Source organism: Aythya ferina, assembly GCF_964211825.1.
Source record: "Aythya ferina genome assembly, chromosome: 21".
Lineage (NCBI taxonomy): Eukaryota > Metazoa > Chordata > Aves > Anseriformes > Anatidae > Aythya > Aythya ferina.
The window spans coordinates 7,226,978-7,244,290 of record NC_140319.1 but is presented as its reverse complement, the minus strand read 5'-3'; the positions used below and the strand labels follow the sequence as shown (position 1 = coordinate 7,244,290).

General features: G+C 54.2%; 1 protein-coding gene across 4 annotated transcripts in view; it reads left to right on the top strand.

Moving 5' to 3' along the window:
- The window catches only part of TP73 (tumor protein p73), a 35,656-nt gene extending 19,545 nt beyond the window's left edge, over nt 1-16,111 (top strand). For all 4 annotated transcript variants that reach the window (XM_084495117.1, XM_084495119.1, XM_084495118.1 and 1 more), the window contains exons 5-14: nt 8,981-9,167; nt 9,415-9,530; nt 9,693-9,802; nt 9,958-10,100; nt 10,828-10,916; nt 11,198-11,322; nt 11,533-11,687; nt 11,879-12,011; nt 12,972-13,065; nt 14,980-16,111. In XM_084495117.1, coding sequence (XP_084351243.1) covers nt 8,981-9,167; nt 9,415-9,530; nt 9,693-9,802; nt 9,958-10,100; nt 10,828-10,916; nt 11,198-11,322; nt 11,533-11,687; nt 11,879-12,011; nt 12,972-13,065; nt 14,980-15,300 — 1,473 coding nt within the window. In that variant the 3' untranslated portion in view covers nt 15,301-16,111. The remainder of the gene's footprint in view (nt 1-8,980; nt 9,168-9,414; nt 9,531-9,692; nt 9,803-9,957; nt 10,101-10,827; nt 10,917-11,197; nt 11,323-11,532; nt 11,688-11,878; nt 12,012-12,971; nt 13,066-14,979) is intronic.
- The last annotated feature ends 1,202 nt before the right edge of the window (nt 16,112-17,313 follow it).

Genomic DNA, 17,313 nt, shown 5'->3' with positions numbered 1-17,313 from the left:
ATTCTGAGATCCCATGGAGCCCTACCACGCAGTTACCCCTAGGCTTGGAGACCTGTATGTGCAGCTCAAGCAAGCAATGGCAAACAGGTGAGACAAAACCGAGGTGAACGTGGATCCCACATTTAGGAAGGGAGAATCCTAAGAGCCTAGGGCTCCTGGATGAGAATCCACGTGGACACGAGCTCTCCACGCCGCGGGTGGTCTGGGCAGGTCGGGGTCACCCACTGCGATTGGGGCTGCCTCCAACCACGGCACCGCCGAGACCACGGCCGCAGTGTGTGCAGCTCGTGTCCACACCTCCAACAGCCTGTTGACAAAATAGAAACGGTTTGGGAGGGAGATCCAAAGAAGATGAAAGATTTGGAACAGATGCCTTGTAGGAAGATACCATACGGCATGAAAGGTCTCCCAGAGAAGAGTAAGGGTGGCTTGATCGCAGTCTGCAAGTACCTGCACAGGAGATGGTTTCTGATAGCAGACAGCTCTTTAATCTAACAGAGAGAGACATAATGAGATCCAGTGCTTGGAAGCTGAAGCCAGGCAAATTCAGACTAGAAACACGGTGGAAATTTTTTAGCAGTGAGGATAATTAACCATAGGAACAATTTACCAAGGAATGTGGTGGATTCTCCAACTCGTGCAGTATTTAAATTAAGAGTCTACATATCTTCTGAGAGATAAGCTCTACTTCAAGCAGATATTGTTGGCTCCATCCAGGATGAGTAGGCATGGGGCTTAGGCAAGCAGTGCAGGAAATCCAACCAGAGGATCAAAATTTGTTCTTTCTAACCTTAAAAAGGTGAATTTGTTAATTTATGAAACGGACAGATGGATAGAGCTGAAGACTTTGAGCATGAATTTGGGGCCCACATTTGCCACAAACAGCTCTGTTTTTGCAAAAGGATGCCAGGCAGCCGGTGGGCAGGGGGTCCTGAGTCCCTGTGCTGGCCCTGACCGCTTTTGGGAATCTCACCAACCTCTGAACCGAAGTCACTGTGCTAGCCTGTTCCCTACGAAGCCCTCGAGGCTGCCGCCGCCTTCGTTTTCATTTTTAATGGCCTCTTATCAGCAGAGAGCGAAGAGCAGATGCTGAAAATAAGGTTTTTGAAGCCCCCCTCCAGCAGGCTGTGCCGATGGGGCTGGGAGGAGGACGGGGAGCTGGGGCTGTGCAAGACGAGGCACGCCGGCAGCCTGCCTGTTTGTTGGAAGCTATCAGGGCTCTCGGTTCCCCGGAGCTGCCCGTACATGCAAGAGCCGCGAGCTGATCTTGGCTGTTTTCTCGCAGGCAGCCCCTCGCCACGCCGGCCAGCTGGTAACTGATAGATAATTAGTATTTTTCTCAAGTCTGGTTCGAGGTGGAGCCGCGCGCCCTCCCCTTTAAAGCGCTCGCAGAAGCGTTAATGGGGTCTTTGGCCTCCCGTGGCCTGGCTGCAAAGGGGCAAGGCCTCGGTGCTGGCAGCTGGGGCTTCTGCTGCAGGAGGGGATGAGCCCAACACTACGCAGGGAATGGGACACCCCTAACCCCAGTGAGCGTGCACGGAGGTGCCCAGGCCACGTACAGCACCGTGCCTGCTGCTCTGGGGCACCAACAGCCGGGGGTGGAAAGACTCCAAGGCTGGAGAGGGTCAGAGGCAAGGGGAGGAAGCCCTGGCACTGGGGATGTCATTGAGCAGCTACTCAAAGCAATCCAGCCAGCATCCTGTGCTCGGCCGGCCCCGTTCTGGTGCTTCCATCAATACTGCACTGGGAGACGGGGAGCTGAAATGGTTCCTCTGATGTAGCTGAACGGGGAGGATGGAAACAACTGGTGCCGTTGGAGGGAGGTTCTCCTTGCTGGCTGCTCTCTGAAGTACGTTGAGATAGGCAGGTGTAAAGAGGAGGGGGAGATCTTCAGGAGAATCTGTATTAAATGCTTCAAACTCCAGCAGCTTACCGCATTTCTGAGAGGTCTCCATACAACAGCAGTAGCCTAAAAATGAACAAGGGCAGGCGTAGCTCGGTGCTCTCCATCTGAGCCATAAACATCTTTGTTTTTACGTGAGTGGTTGGGCAGAAGAGCACGGGTATTTTGGCATGCCAGAAATAGGAAAGCAACCTCAGCATCAGCCTGCTCCAAAGCCATTGAAGCCAGCCCACTGGAGGCTTTCCATGAGCTTTTGCAGGGCGTGGATGAGGCTTCAGGAGCCCCAGACACAATGGAATTAAGAAAAAAAAGGCGAAGGAATTTGGTGTGCGATGTTCCAACACGATCACACTATCAGCCCCACTATCTCGAACGTGTATGGTATGCACGGGTCAAGGGAACGACTCGCTGGCAGCTGCCTCTCCAGCAGGAAGGTAGCACGGTCCCACGGGGACGGCTGGGAAGGGAGAGGGGACGGGGACATGCCGTGATGAAGCAGCAGCAGTGGCTTTGGCCAGCTCCCTCCTGGTCTGCCAGGAGCCCAGGGGTGGAGGACGCCTCCCGGCCAGCCGTGCCACCTCGAGCACAGCTGGTGGGGACCCGTGGAGCTCTGCAAAGAGCCCGTACCCAACGGCTGCACCTGCGAGGCTGCTCAGGGTCCTCTCTGTCCAGGCACCTTCTCGGGCTGGCTGCCTGGAGGGGGAGATGCCGTGCTGGGCACCGCAGCAGGTCCTGGGCTGCTCCCGTGTGTGTGTGCCCAGAGAAGCCAGCACCAGACCCTGCAGGAGATGGGCTCCACACAGGCTCGCCTTCCCTTCCTCCCTGGCTCTCCGATGTCCAGTCTTCATAATGCAACGTGAAATAACCGAGCTGTTAGATTTCTGGTTTCCTTTTTGGACGCTGCTGAGCACCAGTGCAGGCTTGGTCAGAGGACCCAAGCACCCAGATGCGTAGGGGAGGCAGACTTACCAGAAATGATTAAAAAAATCCCCCGGTGTGCCAGCGCTGGCTGCCGAGGCAGTGACTAAGAAAGGCAGCAAGCCTGGCTGGCAGTTATTTTAGGGATGTAGGCACCAGGGAAGGAAGGGAGAGGGGTCCTTTGGGGGTGCCCAATGTGTCCGGCACCGGTGGGGGCTTTCCTCTTCGGCACCGGTGATGCTCTGGGCATCTGTGAACCCCAGCTCATAGCAAACAAGCAGCGAGGTCACTCCGGGAGGAATTTCCAACTCAGTGAGAAGTTGTACAGGCTAGTGATTAAAAAATGGTTATTAAAAAAAAAATTAGAAAGGGAAAAATAAGCTCTGCAGTCGGCATGTCTTCCAGGATCTGTCGTAACAGATTCGTCCGAGCCGGTTAACGGTATTTGCGGTTTGCAAGATGCTACATGTCTGGGGAAGATGACAGACACATTATTATCACCTCTCCACTGCGATCTGTCCAAACCTGTCCCAGGATGCAGCTCCGCAGCTGCTTGCTCGGGAGTGCAAGGAAATTAGCAGCCGGAGGCAGCACTTTTCTTCTCTCTCTCTTGCCAGGCTAGTGGCTTTATTGGGATCCATTGACTGCAGTCCTGGACACGTCTTGAGTAGAGCTAATGAGGAGACTGGAATGTAAAGGAGGAGGAGGAGAAGGCTGGTAGGGAGGAGGGGGGGAGGATTTGTGGAAAAAGTAATTGTTGAGCAAATCATTTCCTTCAAGAGAGAAAGGAGGACTTGGCTGCAGCCCTCCCGAAGCAGGCAAGTCTAGACGCTTCGGTGTCAACAGTTGAAGATAAATAAGATTTTATCAGCTCCGAATCTGTTGGGACACATCCTCCTAGCGGTTCTGCTGCCCTGGGAGGAGTGCAGCAGATGGACTTCTCTGCTAGGTCTCTCCACGCAGAAGGTTCAGGCTATTTCTTGAGCGAGGCTCTTAGCATACACAGGGAAACACACCTCTGCCACCTCCTGCATCCTGCGTGGTGGCTGCAGGTCCAAGCAGGACACTGGCCTCTTCCAGAGCAGGTCTGGGATGTCTGCAGGGGGTGAAAGGACAGGAATCTGAAGACTTAATTCAGTGCTGTTTCACAGCAGCCACCGCATTAATCTCCCTGAATTTCTCTAGGGCATGAGGTCCCTTGAACCTTGTAGTGCACAAACCATTTCCTTGGATGCAGCAGCAATGGCACTGAGATAACTGCTGGAAGGGAGAACCGAGGGGTCTCCACAGGGGCCGATTACACCATGGAGCTTCATCACTCCGGTGTGTTTGTGTCCCGTTGTGTTCAGCGTGGGTACAGCAGGGTCTCAGTCTCACCCAAGTAGCTGTGTTTCAAACACAAAGGTGAAACAAGTCCCATCCAGAGACCCTTTGGGATAGCAAGTTCCTTGAAAAACAGAGGCTCATGCTGATAAACGGCTAGCATTTAATAATTGTGCTTCTCCATTTGTTCTTACTGCTCTGGACTTGCACTACAACACATTACAGTGGCAGGGAAGGAGCAGCTAAAGGTGCCGTTGTATTTTCGCTGCAGCAAACCAGGGCATGATGACATTAAGAGCCCCATGACTGTAGGGAAAAAAGGGGCACGTACGTTCTGCAGGTTTATGGAAGCGTAGGGCAGGCTGCTCCTGTTTGCAGTGTGCAATCAGCCTCCAGCCACACCAAGGTGAACCTGTTGTGCTCCGCAGACGTACGGTAACAGGCAGCCCGACGTGCAGAGATGGCACGAGAGCTGGAAGAACAAAACCGACAGTCCAACGCACAGACCAGGAACGGGAGGTGCAGGAAGGAGGTGCCCAGAGGCAGAACAGACTCAAACTTGTGTAGGTGTGGAAGAACTCTTAGGACTGACACCTTCCAGCCTTGCTGCAGCAGTGCTGCTGATGCTGGGGACTGCACTCGGGCATCCCGGGGAGCTGCTCCCAGCTGAGGCTCTGACACCGCTGCGCAGACACAGCCCCGGCTGCGCTCGCTTCCCACATACCAGGGACAGCTCCTCTGGCCAGGGGCCAAGGAGTTTCCGCAGCATGCTCCCCCGCCAGCGCACGAACCTCTGCTCCTGGGGGTGCAGCCCGGCCTGGGACAGCAACGGGAGCTTTTTACGCATGGATGAGAGCAGAAGTCGCGGCTGCTGCCAGCTTGCAAAGCTGTGCACAAACAGGCAGGACACGAGTGAGCAGCCAGAGGCTTGCCCTTAGCCCAGGTGGCAGAGAAGTGTCCATGGCAAAAAGAAGACTGAAGCATCGAGGTGACAGCACCAGTCCATGCGATAAGTGCTGGGATTTCGGTCTCCCAGGTTCTGCTTTTCGCTTTGCAGCCGCCCTGTTTTGTGCTTGAGGAAGGCTCAGCACCACTCTGCAAGCCAGATGCACGCACTTCAGCTGCAGCTCATAAAGCACCAGCAACTCAAAGCACCAGCCTGCACATAAATCACCTGTGCTGCATTATTGGTGATAAATCAGCAACTACAGATTACCAGAGAGGAGCAGAGGCACCTGTTTGCCTCTCTGCTTGGAGCCTAAACAGGACATGCATTTTGCTGTCCCTTAGGGAGAGCACACATCGCTCTTCTTGGCTGAAAATACAGCTGGGGATGGAAAATAAGGCTGGAAGCATACTCTGGGGATGTGGGGTCTCTGGGTTGTAAACACGTAGTGAAATGAGATGCTCATTCCCGTGGTGGCCATGCAGAAGCTGGGGCTGCAGGACGGGGAGTGCTTTGCTCCAGCAGCTGCAGAGTGTGCAGGGGGCCCACGTGCTGCCGTGCTCAGCCCGCGCTGTGGGCACAGGCTCACAGGACGTGGCCCTGATCCTTCTTGCCCAGAGTTATCGGCACGGAGTTCCTTAAAAGAAGGGTTTGTTATTGTTGAAGGATCTTTGAAGGCAATCCTGGAGCTGTTAAGACACGATAAGGTTATCAGCGGAGGCATGCCTGTGTTGAGCGGCAGCCTTTCTCCCTGCAGGGCAATCGCAGTGCTATTTAACAGAGATTTATCCATGTCATAACATGGTATAATGAGAGAATTTGTTACCAAAGAGCTTGCCATAATGCACCTCTGCTCCTCCAGAGCAGTTTTATTTCCCAGGCATGTTGAGGGCTGCCCGGGAATGTCTACATGAAAGGATCCTTTGACAGGAGTTGTCAGTATTTTAACACCTGGCAAGGAAGAGCCCCCTCCAAATAACCCTTGTTTTGCCATGTTGTCTCCTCAAAATGGGAGTGCTGAATCCTGAGTGCACCCGTGAGAGCAGGTTATGTGGGCTCAAGCTTCTCTTCCATGCAGAGATGGGATCCGTGGTGCTGCAGGGGGGCTGCGTTCTCCATCTCGGCACAGTCCCTGGTGGTGCACAGGGAGCTGATCTGACCCCGGAGTCACTGTGTAGTCAGAGTTAGCTGGAATCCAAGGAAAATGTAGGGATTTTGGTGAAAGGCAGTGTTACTGAGCATCAGCCTGCTGGCAAGGCTGTATGCTCCAGATACTCCAGGTTAATTCTTGCTGCCAGGCTCAGCTTTGTCACATCTCCACATCACTGACAGCCTCCAGCAGGCACAGCATCCTCCTGCTCTGTCTCCTGTGCCTTGCAGCTTGCTGTGCTGGAGTTGTCGTCTTGCTGGAAACGTGCTGCACCTTCCCAGGCTCCCCTTCTGCCAGAATGAGCCCCAAATACCCCCACATCCTACAGCAGCCCCATGTGCAAGCCTTGCTGCAGCGCCCCGATGCTCCTGCTTCAGGGCAGGTTTCCTGCCACAGGGAAAGCTCAGCAGCCATAGCGCTGCACCACGCTGGCAGCAGGAGCCTTGCTAGCCCTTGCACACCTGTATTTTGATGGCTCAGGACAAGCTTTAACATCCTCACAAATATTCTGCACGGTGGTATTTTCTTGGCACAGAGCGCGTGTTGTGGGGATGAGATAAAACCCTCTGAGCAGAGGCATGCCCTGCCGTGCAGGAACTAGCTGCGCTCCGTGCAGCAGGGGTGGGCTCTCGCACAGCAAACACATTCCTTGGGAGATGGAAAACAGCATGGCACTGGCAAGGAGGAAGGGAACTGCATCTCCTCGCACGTGTGCCCCAGACACACATTTACGGGAAGGCAAGGGATGAGCTGTGCACCCCCTGCCCCTGCTCTCCTGCCCAGGCTGCAGCTCCCTCCCACCCACCCCAGTGCACACTGCCACCACCACTCGACCCCATGGGGTCCTAAACTGCCCTGAGAAGTGTCCTGGGGCTGTGCACAGGGCAAGCACCAACAGACCCAAGAGCAAACCCACGTTGTGACCCATCTCTGTGGGCTGTCCCTACCTTTAAGGGCTCAGAGTCTCCTGTGCTCTCCAGCTTCCTCCAGCACTAGCAGAGATGCTTCCCCCGCTGCCCTGGAGAGGTTTGGGCTCACAATGCAGCATTCCCTTGCTTCTTCTTGTGCTCCATCCCCAGCTCTCACACATATTGCTAACCCCTTGGAATTAGGGTGCTGCCCCAGTGCCTTTTGTAGGCTCTGCCCTCACAACTCAGCACACTTGAGTGGGGAGGGCAGGGGGCAGCAGGTAACCCCTTCCCGTGCCAGCCACGGTCCAGGGTGAGATGGGGCTGCACCGTGTGGGGACAATCACTGCCTTTGCAAGAGGAGTTTGTCCCTTGCTGGTGATCAGACAACCCCTGTTGTGTCTGCACAGTGAGTGTTTTGGTGCTTACAGCCCGTTTTCTATGAACACACCACTCCAGGGGTGAGCCCCAGCTGCTGCCCAGCATCCTCCCCTGCTGCTGGCCCTGGCTGAGCTGCTGCTACCACCACAAGTGAAGAACTGAGTCATGGTCAGGAGAAACCCCGTTCAGCATTGCACTTGCTAGACATAATCAAACTCTGAGGTCTTGCATAATTAGCTGTAATTCTGTTATGCAATGGTAAGCATGGGTTCCTCAGCCGGCTGGGAAACCCTCCCTAGAAGGCCCCGCGCTGCATCAAGCCGTTGGTGGTGTGTGTGCATTAAAGCTGTGTGTTTCTAGGGAGAAAAAAAGTACTGAGCAAGAAGTTAGTGCCGAGACAGCTTCCACACGAGGTCCTGTGGCCTCTCCCCGGCACACACGGGGGATGCACGACTGCAGGGCAGGGACCTGCTGCGCGGCGTCCCAGCAGCACGGGCAGCGCCGCCGCGGTTCCTCCCCCGGCACGCAGGGAATCTTCGCTCTGGCACAGCACCCCCGGAGTGGTTACAATACAATAGGCAGTAATTGGTTTTGTAACAAGCCATTATTTTAATTTTCTGGGCTGCTGCCACGTTGGCGGTTCACTCGGAGCACTCAGCAGGCAGACAGTGGCTGGATCCGAAGGGCTGCGGCTGGGCTGCCTGGGCACGGGGCGAGGTGCTGCAGCTCTGCCCACGCTGATGCCTAGCTGGATTTACACCCTTTGGAAGCTTTACCCCATGGAAGCAGTGCTTTGGGGCTAGAGGCAAACTGCCCAGTGCAGAGTTAATGCAGTTCCACTCACCAAAAAGGAGGGAGGACAGCCGTGCGCACTGCGGTTAGCAGCGCAGCAGAGCTCACGGTGCCTCTGGCCTTCACATTTCATGGTTGAGCTGGTGGATGGGCATGATAACGGGGAAAGGAGTGCTGAGGGCAGCTCCTTCAGGGGCTCAGCGCATCCCGTGTGCCTGTTCGAAGCAGAGCTGGTCCGTACAGAGGTTGTTGGAGAGGATGGGACCTGTGCTCGTGGTACTTGTGGCTGGGAATGCCTGCTGCGCTTCCTTCTCCTGCTGAAAATGTGACTGCTGGCTGCTGGCAGCACCCCTCCTCCTGCCGAGAACACCAGGGGAGCTTCCAGCACCCTCGCAGGCTGGGAATTCCCAGTCCTGTTCAGGGAGAAGCCAGCAGCTGAAGAATGAACATGGGGTTTAGGCGGGGGGTGGCTGGGGCAGGCTCGGCCGCTGTGGGCAGGGCTGGCCGAGCTCGAGCCCTCGGGCAGGGACACGGGTCCCAAGCACACAGCAGCCCTCACACGAGGGGTCCAGCAGGGATCCCGCTGTCTTTATTAAACGTTTTTGTTCTCCCTTCCCTGCTCCCAAGCTCTGCAGACACATCTCTCTCTTCTTTTCCAGTACTCCCCCCTGCTGAAGAAACTCTACTGTCAGATCGCCAAGACATGCCCCATCCAGATCAAGGTGTCCACCCCGCCGCCCCCGGGCACCATCATCCGGGCCATGCCCGTCTACAAGAAGGCCGAGCACGTCACGGAGGTGGTGAAACGCTGCCCCAACCACGAGCTGGGCCGAGACTTCAACGACGGTGAGCGCTGGCATCACCCCTGTGGGGAGCAGCCCCAGCCCTGGCCGGCAGACCCCAAAACCAGGCGGCCACACGGCACCGCCAGGCCCTGGGACCTGGGTAACTGGGAGCTGGGTAACTGGGACCAGCACAAACCCCCCAGTCCGGGCTTGTTTGCTGTGTTTCCACACCAGGATGGGGGCCCCTGGGTCTTGGGTGTTGCTGCAGCTCTCACGCAGTTCCTCTGACTCCAGCACTTGCCTTGCAGGCCAGTCAGCCCCAGCCAGCCACCTCATCCGGGTGGAGGGCAACAACCTCTCCCAGTACGTGGACGACCCCGTGACGGGACGGCAGAGCGTGATGGTGCCCTACGAGCCCCCGCAGGTACCCCACTGACCCCGGGGATGGTCCCTGTGCCGAGGGCTGAACCCAAGTAGCACCCCAAGGGCTCCTCTGCTCGCCCTGCAAAGGCTCTGGGGGCACAGCCCTGCCTGGAGGGCTGCCCCCCGGCTCCCTGCTCAGTGTCCGCTCCCCTCTCCCGGGCAGGTGGGCACCGAGTTCACCACCATCCTGTACAACTTCATGTGCAACAGCAGCTGCGTGGGAGGAATGAACAGGAGACCCATCCTCATCATCATCACCCTGGAGATGAGAGAGTAAGTGGCTGTCCCTGCACTGTCCCTGCTGCCGTGGGGGGAGAGGCTGCTTTCTGCCAGCTAGGAAGAGGGTGGGTGGCAGGGAGGGACCCAGCACCACGCTGGTTTCTCCCCGTGCAGCTGAAGCCTTCCTCTTGGGTTCTTTCTCCTCCCAGCGGCCAGGTCCTAGGAAGGAGGTCGTTTGAGGGACGGATCTGTGCCTGTCCGGGCAGGGACCGGAAAGCTGATGAAGATCATTACCGAGAGCAGCAAGCCCTTAATGAGAGCGCAGCTAAAAACGGCAACGCCAACAAACGCAGTGAGTCCCCTTTTTGGGACGGGGAGGGTGGCTCAGGGCTCTGCTCTGTCACAGTCCCAAGCTCCTAGATGCTTCTGAGAGCTGCAGATGCTTCTGCCTTAGCACCTTTACCGTTACAACCAAAATCACCGTGCTCCAGAAGTTCTGGCCCAAACCTGCACTGGGGCATGATGCTTTGATCCTTCTCAACTAATTTTCAAATCCCAGAAGTAGGACCTATTCCCTCTTACCACCAGAGTGCAATGACATCAGTGCAGAGCTTTCCTGTCCAGATATATCTTTTCTTTGCTATTAGTCTTTTAAAGAGATGTCTTCAACAACAGAACACAGGTAAACAGCAAGCACCTTGCATGGCTTGAGCCTAAATGCTGCAGGGAACCAAGGTGTTTTCAGCTGTGTTTGCTCTCCCAAGGACAGCCTACAAATGTCCAGGAGAATGGAAAGGAGAGAAAAGGGGAAATTTCATCAAAAACACACACAAAAATATCCTAAAGCCACAAGCCCCGAATGAGAGCACACATCTGGCATGTGTCAAGCTAATTCTCTCAGAAGTGGTTATTTCACTCTTCTCAGTGAAGGCTTGCAAGCACTGCAGGACATTGCTCTGCTCCTGCCCCATGGCTGTGGGCTGCACAACCCCACCGTGTGCCTGGAGGACAGAGCTGTTCCCCCAGCCAGACCTCACTTTCATTTTCCACTAACATTTTTCCTCCTCTTTCCTTTCCAGCATTCAAACAGAGCCCCCAGGGGATCCCAGCACTGGGGACGGGCATTAAGAAACGGAGACACGGGGAGGAGGAGATGTATTATGTGCCTGTAAGTGTCAGCGAGCCGCAGTGGGGAGCAGCTGCCTCTGAGGGAAACCCCTTCGGGATGCAGTCGCAGGAAGGATGGGGCTGCAGGTCTGCCACGTGCCAGCACGGGGGGTTAAGCAGAGAGAGCTGGAGGACATGAGCATCTGTAAATGCCTGCGTGTGAGAGTTGTGGGCCCCTGAGTAGTCCCCTGGTTGCGGCGACACTGTGTCTGCGTGGCTGGGTGGAAAAAGGGTCCACAAGAAAGGTGGCCAGGTGAGACATGGGCTTGTTCCGTTCTCCAGGTGCGGGGCCGGGAGAACTTCGAGATCCTGATGAAGATAAAGGAGAGCCTGGAGCTGGTGGAGCTGGTCCCGCAGCAGCTGGTGGACTCCTACCGGCAGCAGCAGCAGCAGCTCTTGCAGAGGCAGTAAGTGCCAGCACGGCTCCGCAGTGGGCAGCACGGCGCAGGGAGGCTGTGGGGCTGCTCTGGCTCGGCTGTGAGGCTGGGAGAAGCCCTCGAGCAGCCCCCAAACCATCACAGAAAGCCTGGTCAGCCCGCAGGGAGGTCTGGGGCGAGGCCGGCTGCCTCCTCGCCTCCCTGCTGGACGCTCACCCCTGCCTTCTTTTTCCCGAGCAGGAGCCAGCTGCAGACGCCTTCGTCCTACGGTCCTGTCCTCTCCCCTATGAACAAAGTCCACGGAGGAGGAATCAACAAGCTGCCCTCCGTCAACCAGCTGGTGGGGCAGCCCCCGCAGCACAGCTCCAGCTCGGCGCCCAGCCTGGGGCCCATGGGTAAGGTCCCCCCCGTGCCCCGAGCTGTGGGGCCGGCAGCTGCGAGGCGCGACGGAGAGACGGCGCTCCCCGCTCGTGGAGGCCCTGCCTGCCCAGCAGGCAGCAGGCTCCTTGAGGAGGACAGGGTTGTTCTAAGTGCGTGGGTTACGTCTAATTGATCTGTCTGTTGCGTTGACATGGCTGCTGCCTAGGACCCGGAATGCTAAACAGCCACCCCATGCAACCCAACGGAGAAATGAACGGGGGCCACTCGTCCCAGTCCATGGTCTCGGGATCACACTGCACCCCTCCTCCACCCTACAACCCCGATCCCAGCCTCGTCAGGTAGGAGAGGCATCTGATGCCCGTTTTGTGTTGTCCTCTGATGTTTCTTGCTGTTGTCCCTTACTCTAACCTTCGGATCTGTCTAGCAACTGGTCAACTGGCCACTGGTTCCAACTGAGAAATCACTGCTCATTAAATCATTAGTCCATTCTTCTCATCTCAGAAATCAAAGCCCAGCTACCTACTAGTTAGAAATGCCTATTGCCCTCATAGACCTCTGGTAATCCATCCTTGGTCAATTAAAAATCAAGTCCACCTGAACAAGAATCTTTTCCTGCATGTCAGACTGCCACGTAGCTTTGTGAGCTTCCCCTTCCTTCTCAGTGATGTCTGCAACTCAGTCCGCATGGTTTATTTCCATACGTTAACGGGTCTGCAGTCACTTTGTAATGTTCATCTTTAAAAAGAACATAGATGTTTCACCAGACATCCTACCAGGACTGGGGAGCCTGTACAGCCAGTCCCCAGTTGCACAGCTGCAGCCCAGCACTACGTGCACAGCACCCCTGCACCAGGCATGCCCCCCTCTCCCTCCTCAACTAGCTCAAGCTCCCTCCAGTTATTCAGTGTAGGTTATTCAGCTGAAGCCTCTGAAGATGAGGAGAGGGAAAAAGAAAAAGAGAGTAATATTTAGAATGAACGTAGTCCCATTCTTCATTTTGACATTAATGGAAATTTAGGTCATGCTTATAGACTGCAACAGCCAGAGAAAAAAAAAAGTCAGGCCAAGCATTCAGAGCATCCCCAAGCAAGTTCCCTCCTACGCTCATTTGCCCACATCCCATCTGTACTGCAGGGGTTTGGAAGTGTTGCCAGGGCTGGAGGCAGCAGCAGCTCGCTGCAGTCTCCTCCTGCCTTTTCAATGAGCTGAACACGGTTTGCCACTACAGTGACGGTTGAGAGCACAGGTTATATTCGTGAGAAGTTAATGCCACTTTATTTTCCAAATTTTTTCTGCAGTTTTTTAACAGGATTGGGGTGTCCAAACTGCATCGACTATTTCACCTCACAAGGGTTACAGAATATTTACCATCTGCAGAACCTATCCATAGAGGTAAATGCTTTGGGAAGATCTGTTCTTACCACTTGTTTCTATCAGCTGTTGATCTTAAAAGCAAGGACAAAACTGTTTTAAAGGAAAGGAAAAACTGTGCACCAACCTGTTACGGAATTATGCTCCCCATGATTTATGTTTTTCATTTATTCATCCCTTCTAGTCCTTCAGCTTTAGCAGTAGTTCAGCTGTTGGTAGCAACCACAATTGTCTGTCCATTGTTTTTTTTTTGTTTTTTTTTTCCAGACTGTCAGAAACGAGGTCTGACAAGCTCACAGGCTAATGGGGAGAAACAAATCAGTAACTCAGTGCACTTGTTCTTTCTGGGACATCTGAAAAGAGCTAAATAATCCCCAAACCAGACCTCAAGTAGGTTTTGAAAGGAAAGCTGAGGTATTCAGCAAAATAACCCAAAGCCCACTGAATCAGCAGAAACACTTCCATTGGATTTTAATGTGTTTTAAATCAGACCCTAAGATCTGATCTGAAGTCTTCCCCTGTTAACACTTAAGACAAAAGCAGGTGAAGAAGGGAGTCAAATGCAGGGTAGCTGTGTTGTGGGAACGATTGTTTCAGCCTTGGAATGAAATAGCACAGGTCAGGCAAGAGCTGGAACAAAAAGAGGGATACCTGTGTTAGCTGCACCTGCTCTGTGTGTCAGCCCTCTCCGCTGCTGGGAGGAGAGGAGCTGGCTCCTGCAGTTCTTGGTTAAAGCACAGCCTCTGGGTGACGATACTGAGGCTGCTGAGCCTAGGACAGTGTCTAGGCAGGGACTTCCCCATCCGTCAGGGTAACGAGAAGAAAATACTTAAACCTGTGGAGCCATAGTGAGCCCTGTAAATCCTTTCCAGTATTTTGGCCAAGGCAAAGCTTCTGCCCTGATACCGTTTTGCCCCCAAGTGGTTTGTTTGTAGTAGTAATCTTCCACCCAGCAGCTACAGTACAGTAAGGGACCACATTTTGGTGCTGCAGCTGCTGAAGACACAATGATTTTTCATTGGTAGCTGGGGCCAGTTGCATAATCCTAGCCTGGTTTTGGACCATTCTCTGAACTAACGCTGTTATTACCTGTGAGCTGTCAAAGGAAACGTTTGGTATGGCCAAAACTTGGTATCAGGTTGCTGAGCTGTCTGTCCAAGTTGCCTTGTGTAATTACTAATTGCATACTCGCTGTCCTCTCCAGTTAACATTCACACGGGTCTCTGTGTTTGGCATTAACGCGGCGCTCTGGCAGCTCTCCACTACCGGGGGATTTGTGGTGGTGCAGCCCCCATTGCTGTAAGATTGAACTCTCAGCATTATGCCCACAGCCTGTAACGCCTGTTAAAGCCCCCTGCTGCCTGCATCAGAGGCAGATATGACACAGGAGGGGCCCAGCCCAGTCCCCAGCAGGGGTTTTCAGGGAATGCACCAAATCCCATAGAGCCACCAAAGCCCACACGCGGTGGCTGCCTGACGCCACCCCAGCCTCCTGGTCTAGGACCCGAGGAGACGTGGGGATGGGCAGCCAGGCTGCTGGGTCCTCGCCCCGCGAGCAGACAACGTGCTGCTCCACGTGCTGCTCTGCCACTTGCATCCAGGGGGGTTCCTCCCATTGTCACTGTAACTTGATGTGAAACAGTGACCTTACAGCACCACCCCCTTGTCCCCAGATACAAAGATACTCAGAACTGAAAGTTAGCCAAAAAATGTGAGTGGTCAGCTGGCAGACGGTTACAAGCGAGATGCCGCCCCTGGTAGAAGCACCCCTGGGCTCAGTGCTGTGGCATAGGGAGGGCCAGGACCAGGACCTCGTGCTCAGTCCTGGTGGCCACGTCCCCTGTGAGCCACGAGCTGTGGTCCCGGGGCTCCTTCCCGGCAGTGCTCGCACCTCTGCCTCCCGCGGGACGCGCTTCAGAATCCTTGTTCTTCCAGGATCTCGGAGCACTGAAGATCCCGGAGCAGTACAGGATGATCATCTGGAGAGGTCTTCAGGAACTCAAGCAGAGCCACGACTACGGGGCCCAGCAGCTCATCCGCTCCAGCAGCAACGCCTCCACCATCTCCATCGGCAGCTCCGGCGAGCTGCAGCGGCAGCGCGTGATGGAGGCCGTGCACTTCCGCGTGCGCCACACCATCACCATCCCCAACCGCGGCGGTGCCGACGAGTGGGCGGACTTTGGCTTTGACCTCCCAGACTGCAAGTCCCGCAAACAGTCCATAAAAGAGGAATTCACGGAGGGAGAGATCAACTGAGGGTCTCCGGGGTGCGGCAGTAGGAGACCGGACACGGAGTTAAAGGAACAGGTTGGGGGGAACCAAACCCCATATGAAAAATGGGAGAACACTTTCGGCCGTGAGCGTCTGTGTAATTTTGCTGGACAGATGGGAACTCTAAGCCATGAGAGAAGGCACGGCCCTGATCCGTTCTCTAGGGACCTTTCCCAGAGAGGAAATCCCAGCGGGTTTGTCAGCGGACCGAGGGAGAAGAGGGCGGCTGAGACAGCTCATGAAATGGAGGACAGACTGACTGCACGTGGCAGAGGAGTCACCTGCTGGCTCACGACACTATTTTGTATTTTACTGGAAGATCCTTGCATCAAACAGATGCAGCCTAGAGATAGCACATTTTCTGTTAGTGAGACTGGCCTTGCCTTCTGACTTATCCCTCTTCTGTGTTCTCAGTGGCGTCAAAAACCAACGGGTTCTTTATCATGGTAAGAATTGATTTAGCCCTTACCTGCTCCATTTTCTGTAAAAGTATCTGCCATTGACTGATGATACAAAGCATCAAAATCTGCTTTCCTGATGGACTGCCAAAAAGCATCTGTTTCATTCAGCTCCTTGTAGAGCAGGAACCAACCCGTTTGTCAGTTCCAGATGTGTTCATGTACTTAAATATTTGTGTATATAAACAGAACAAAGTGTACATACAGTATACTCATTGTGCCGCAAGGATAAGAAAAGATTTATTTTCATGTAAGCTATAAAAATTGATACTTACTCCTGAAACAATACGGTGTCATGTAAATTAATTTCATGTTCTAGCATGTAAACATGCAGAAAATCATGTCTCAAGCCTTATCTATTCAGAGTTCAGATGTGTTTTTTCCCTCCTCTGAATATCTATCACACAATTGCAGAGGGGGCAGGCCTGTGAATTCCCCTCAGAAGGCAGAGCTCTGCACAATTACCCCGCACCGTAGGGGGAGTTTGGAGGCAGATTAATGAGGTAGGTGTAAATTTGATCCTACCTTGGAGCGAGGAGATGGACTAAGCAACCACGTGAGGTCTTTCCAGTTCTCTTTGCTGTTTCTGGTCATTTCTTTCCAGGCATACGTAATTTGTCTGTTGATTCAGGCTGAAAAAAGCTCCGCAGAAAGCAACGACGGGAGCGAATGCGCTCCCTTCCCTCCCTCCTCTTACTAGCAAGCTGGTGCTGGACGTTTTGAGAGGTGAGATCTCCCGACAGGTCCCCACGAGGCACAGCACCGAGGCTGAGGTTTGGGATGCACAGAGGGAGGGAAGACAATGAGCTCGGGCAGCGCTGGGGAGCCCAGGTGGGAACGCTGCTGCCCGGCACCTTCCCACTGCTGTGTCTCATCCCCTGCCCTGTCCCTGGGCCAGAGACCACTGAGGGCAGACCTGCAGCTATGCCCCAGAGCTGGCACCAGTCGGTGCAGCAGCAGCATCCCTGCCATCCCTCTGCCACCTTCCTCTGGGTGTCCAGGGCAGGGGGCTGCCACTTCTCCCTCATCCCACCTGTGCCCGTGCTGCTGCCCTGGGAGCGGCAGGGATGCGCGCACCTCTTCCAAGCCCTGCGTCCCCGTACACTACACCCAGGGGGATCCCGACCCCACTTTGGTCTCACTGAAATGTGAACGTGTCCTGAAGCAACAGCTGATTAAAGCACTTTAATGCTTTAAAGGTTTGGAAACAATCAGTCATGTCTTCAAAGTTAACTAAGGCTTCTTCAGCAGTATTAACTGATACACTCCGAACATGTTACGAGTGGTAATTTTTGTAATGTTATCTTTGGAAAACGTGTTATTTTTATAGCTGTGGTTCCTTTTTTTTTTTTTTTTTTGTAACACAATAAAAACATGTCTGAATTACAACACCTGGTAACCAAAGTCTTGCTTGTATTGTACCGAAAATGTTCTCCTAATACTACTGCTAAATCATGAACCATGACGTTTAAGGGCCTGAATTTTTTCTTGCTTCATCAAACAACCATAAAGCTACAAAGACACAAGAACAAGAACAAAG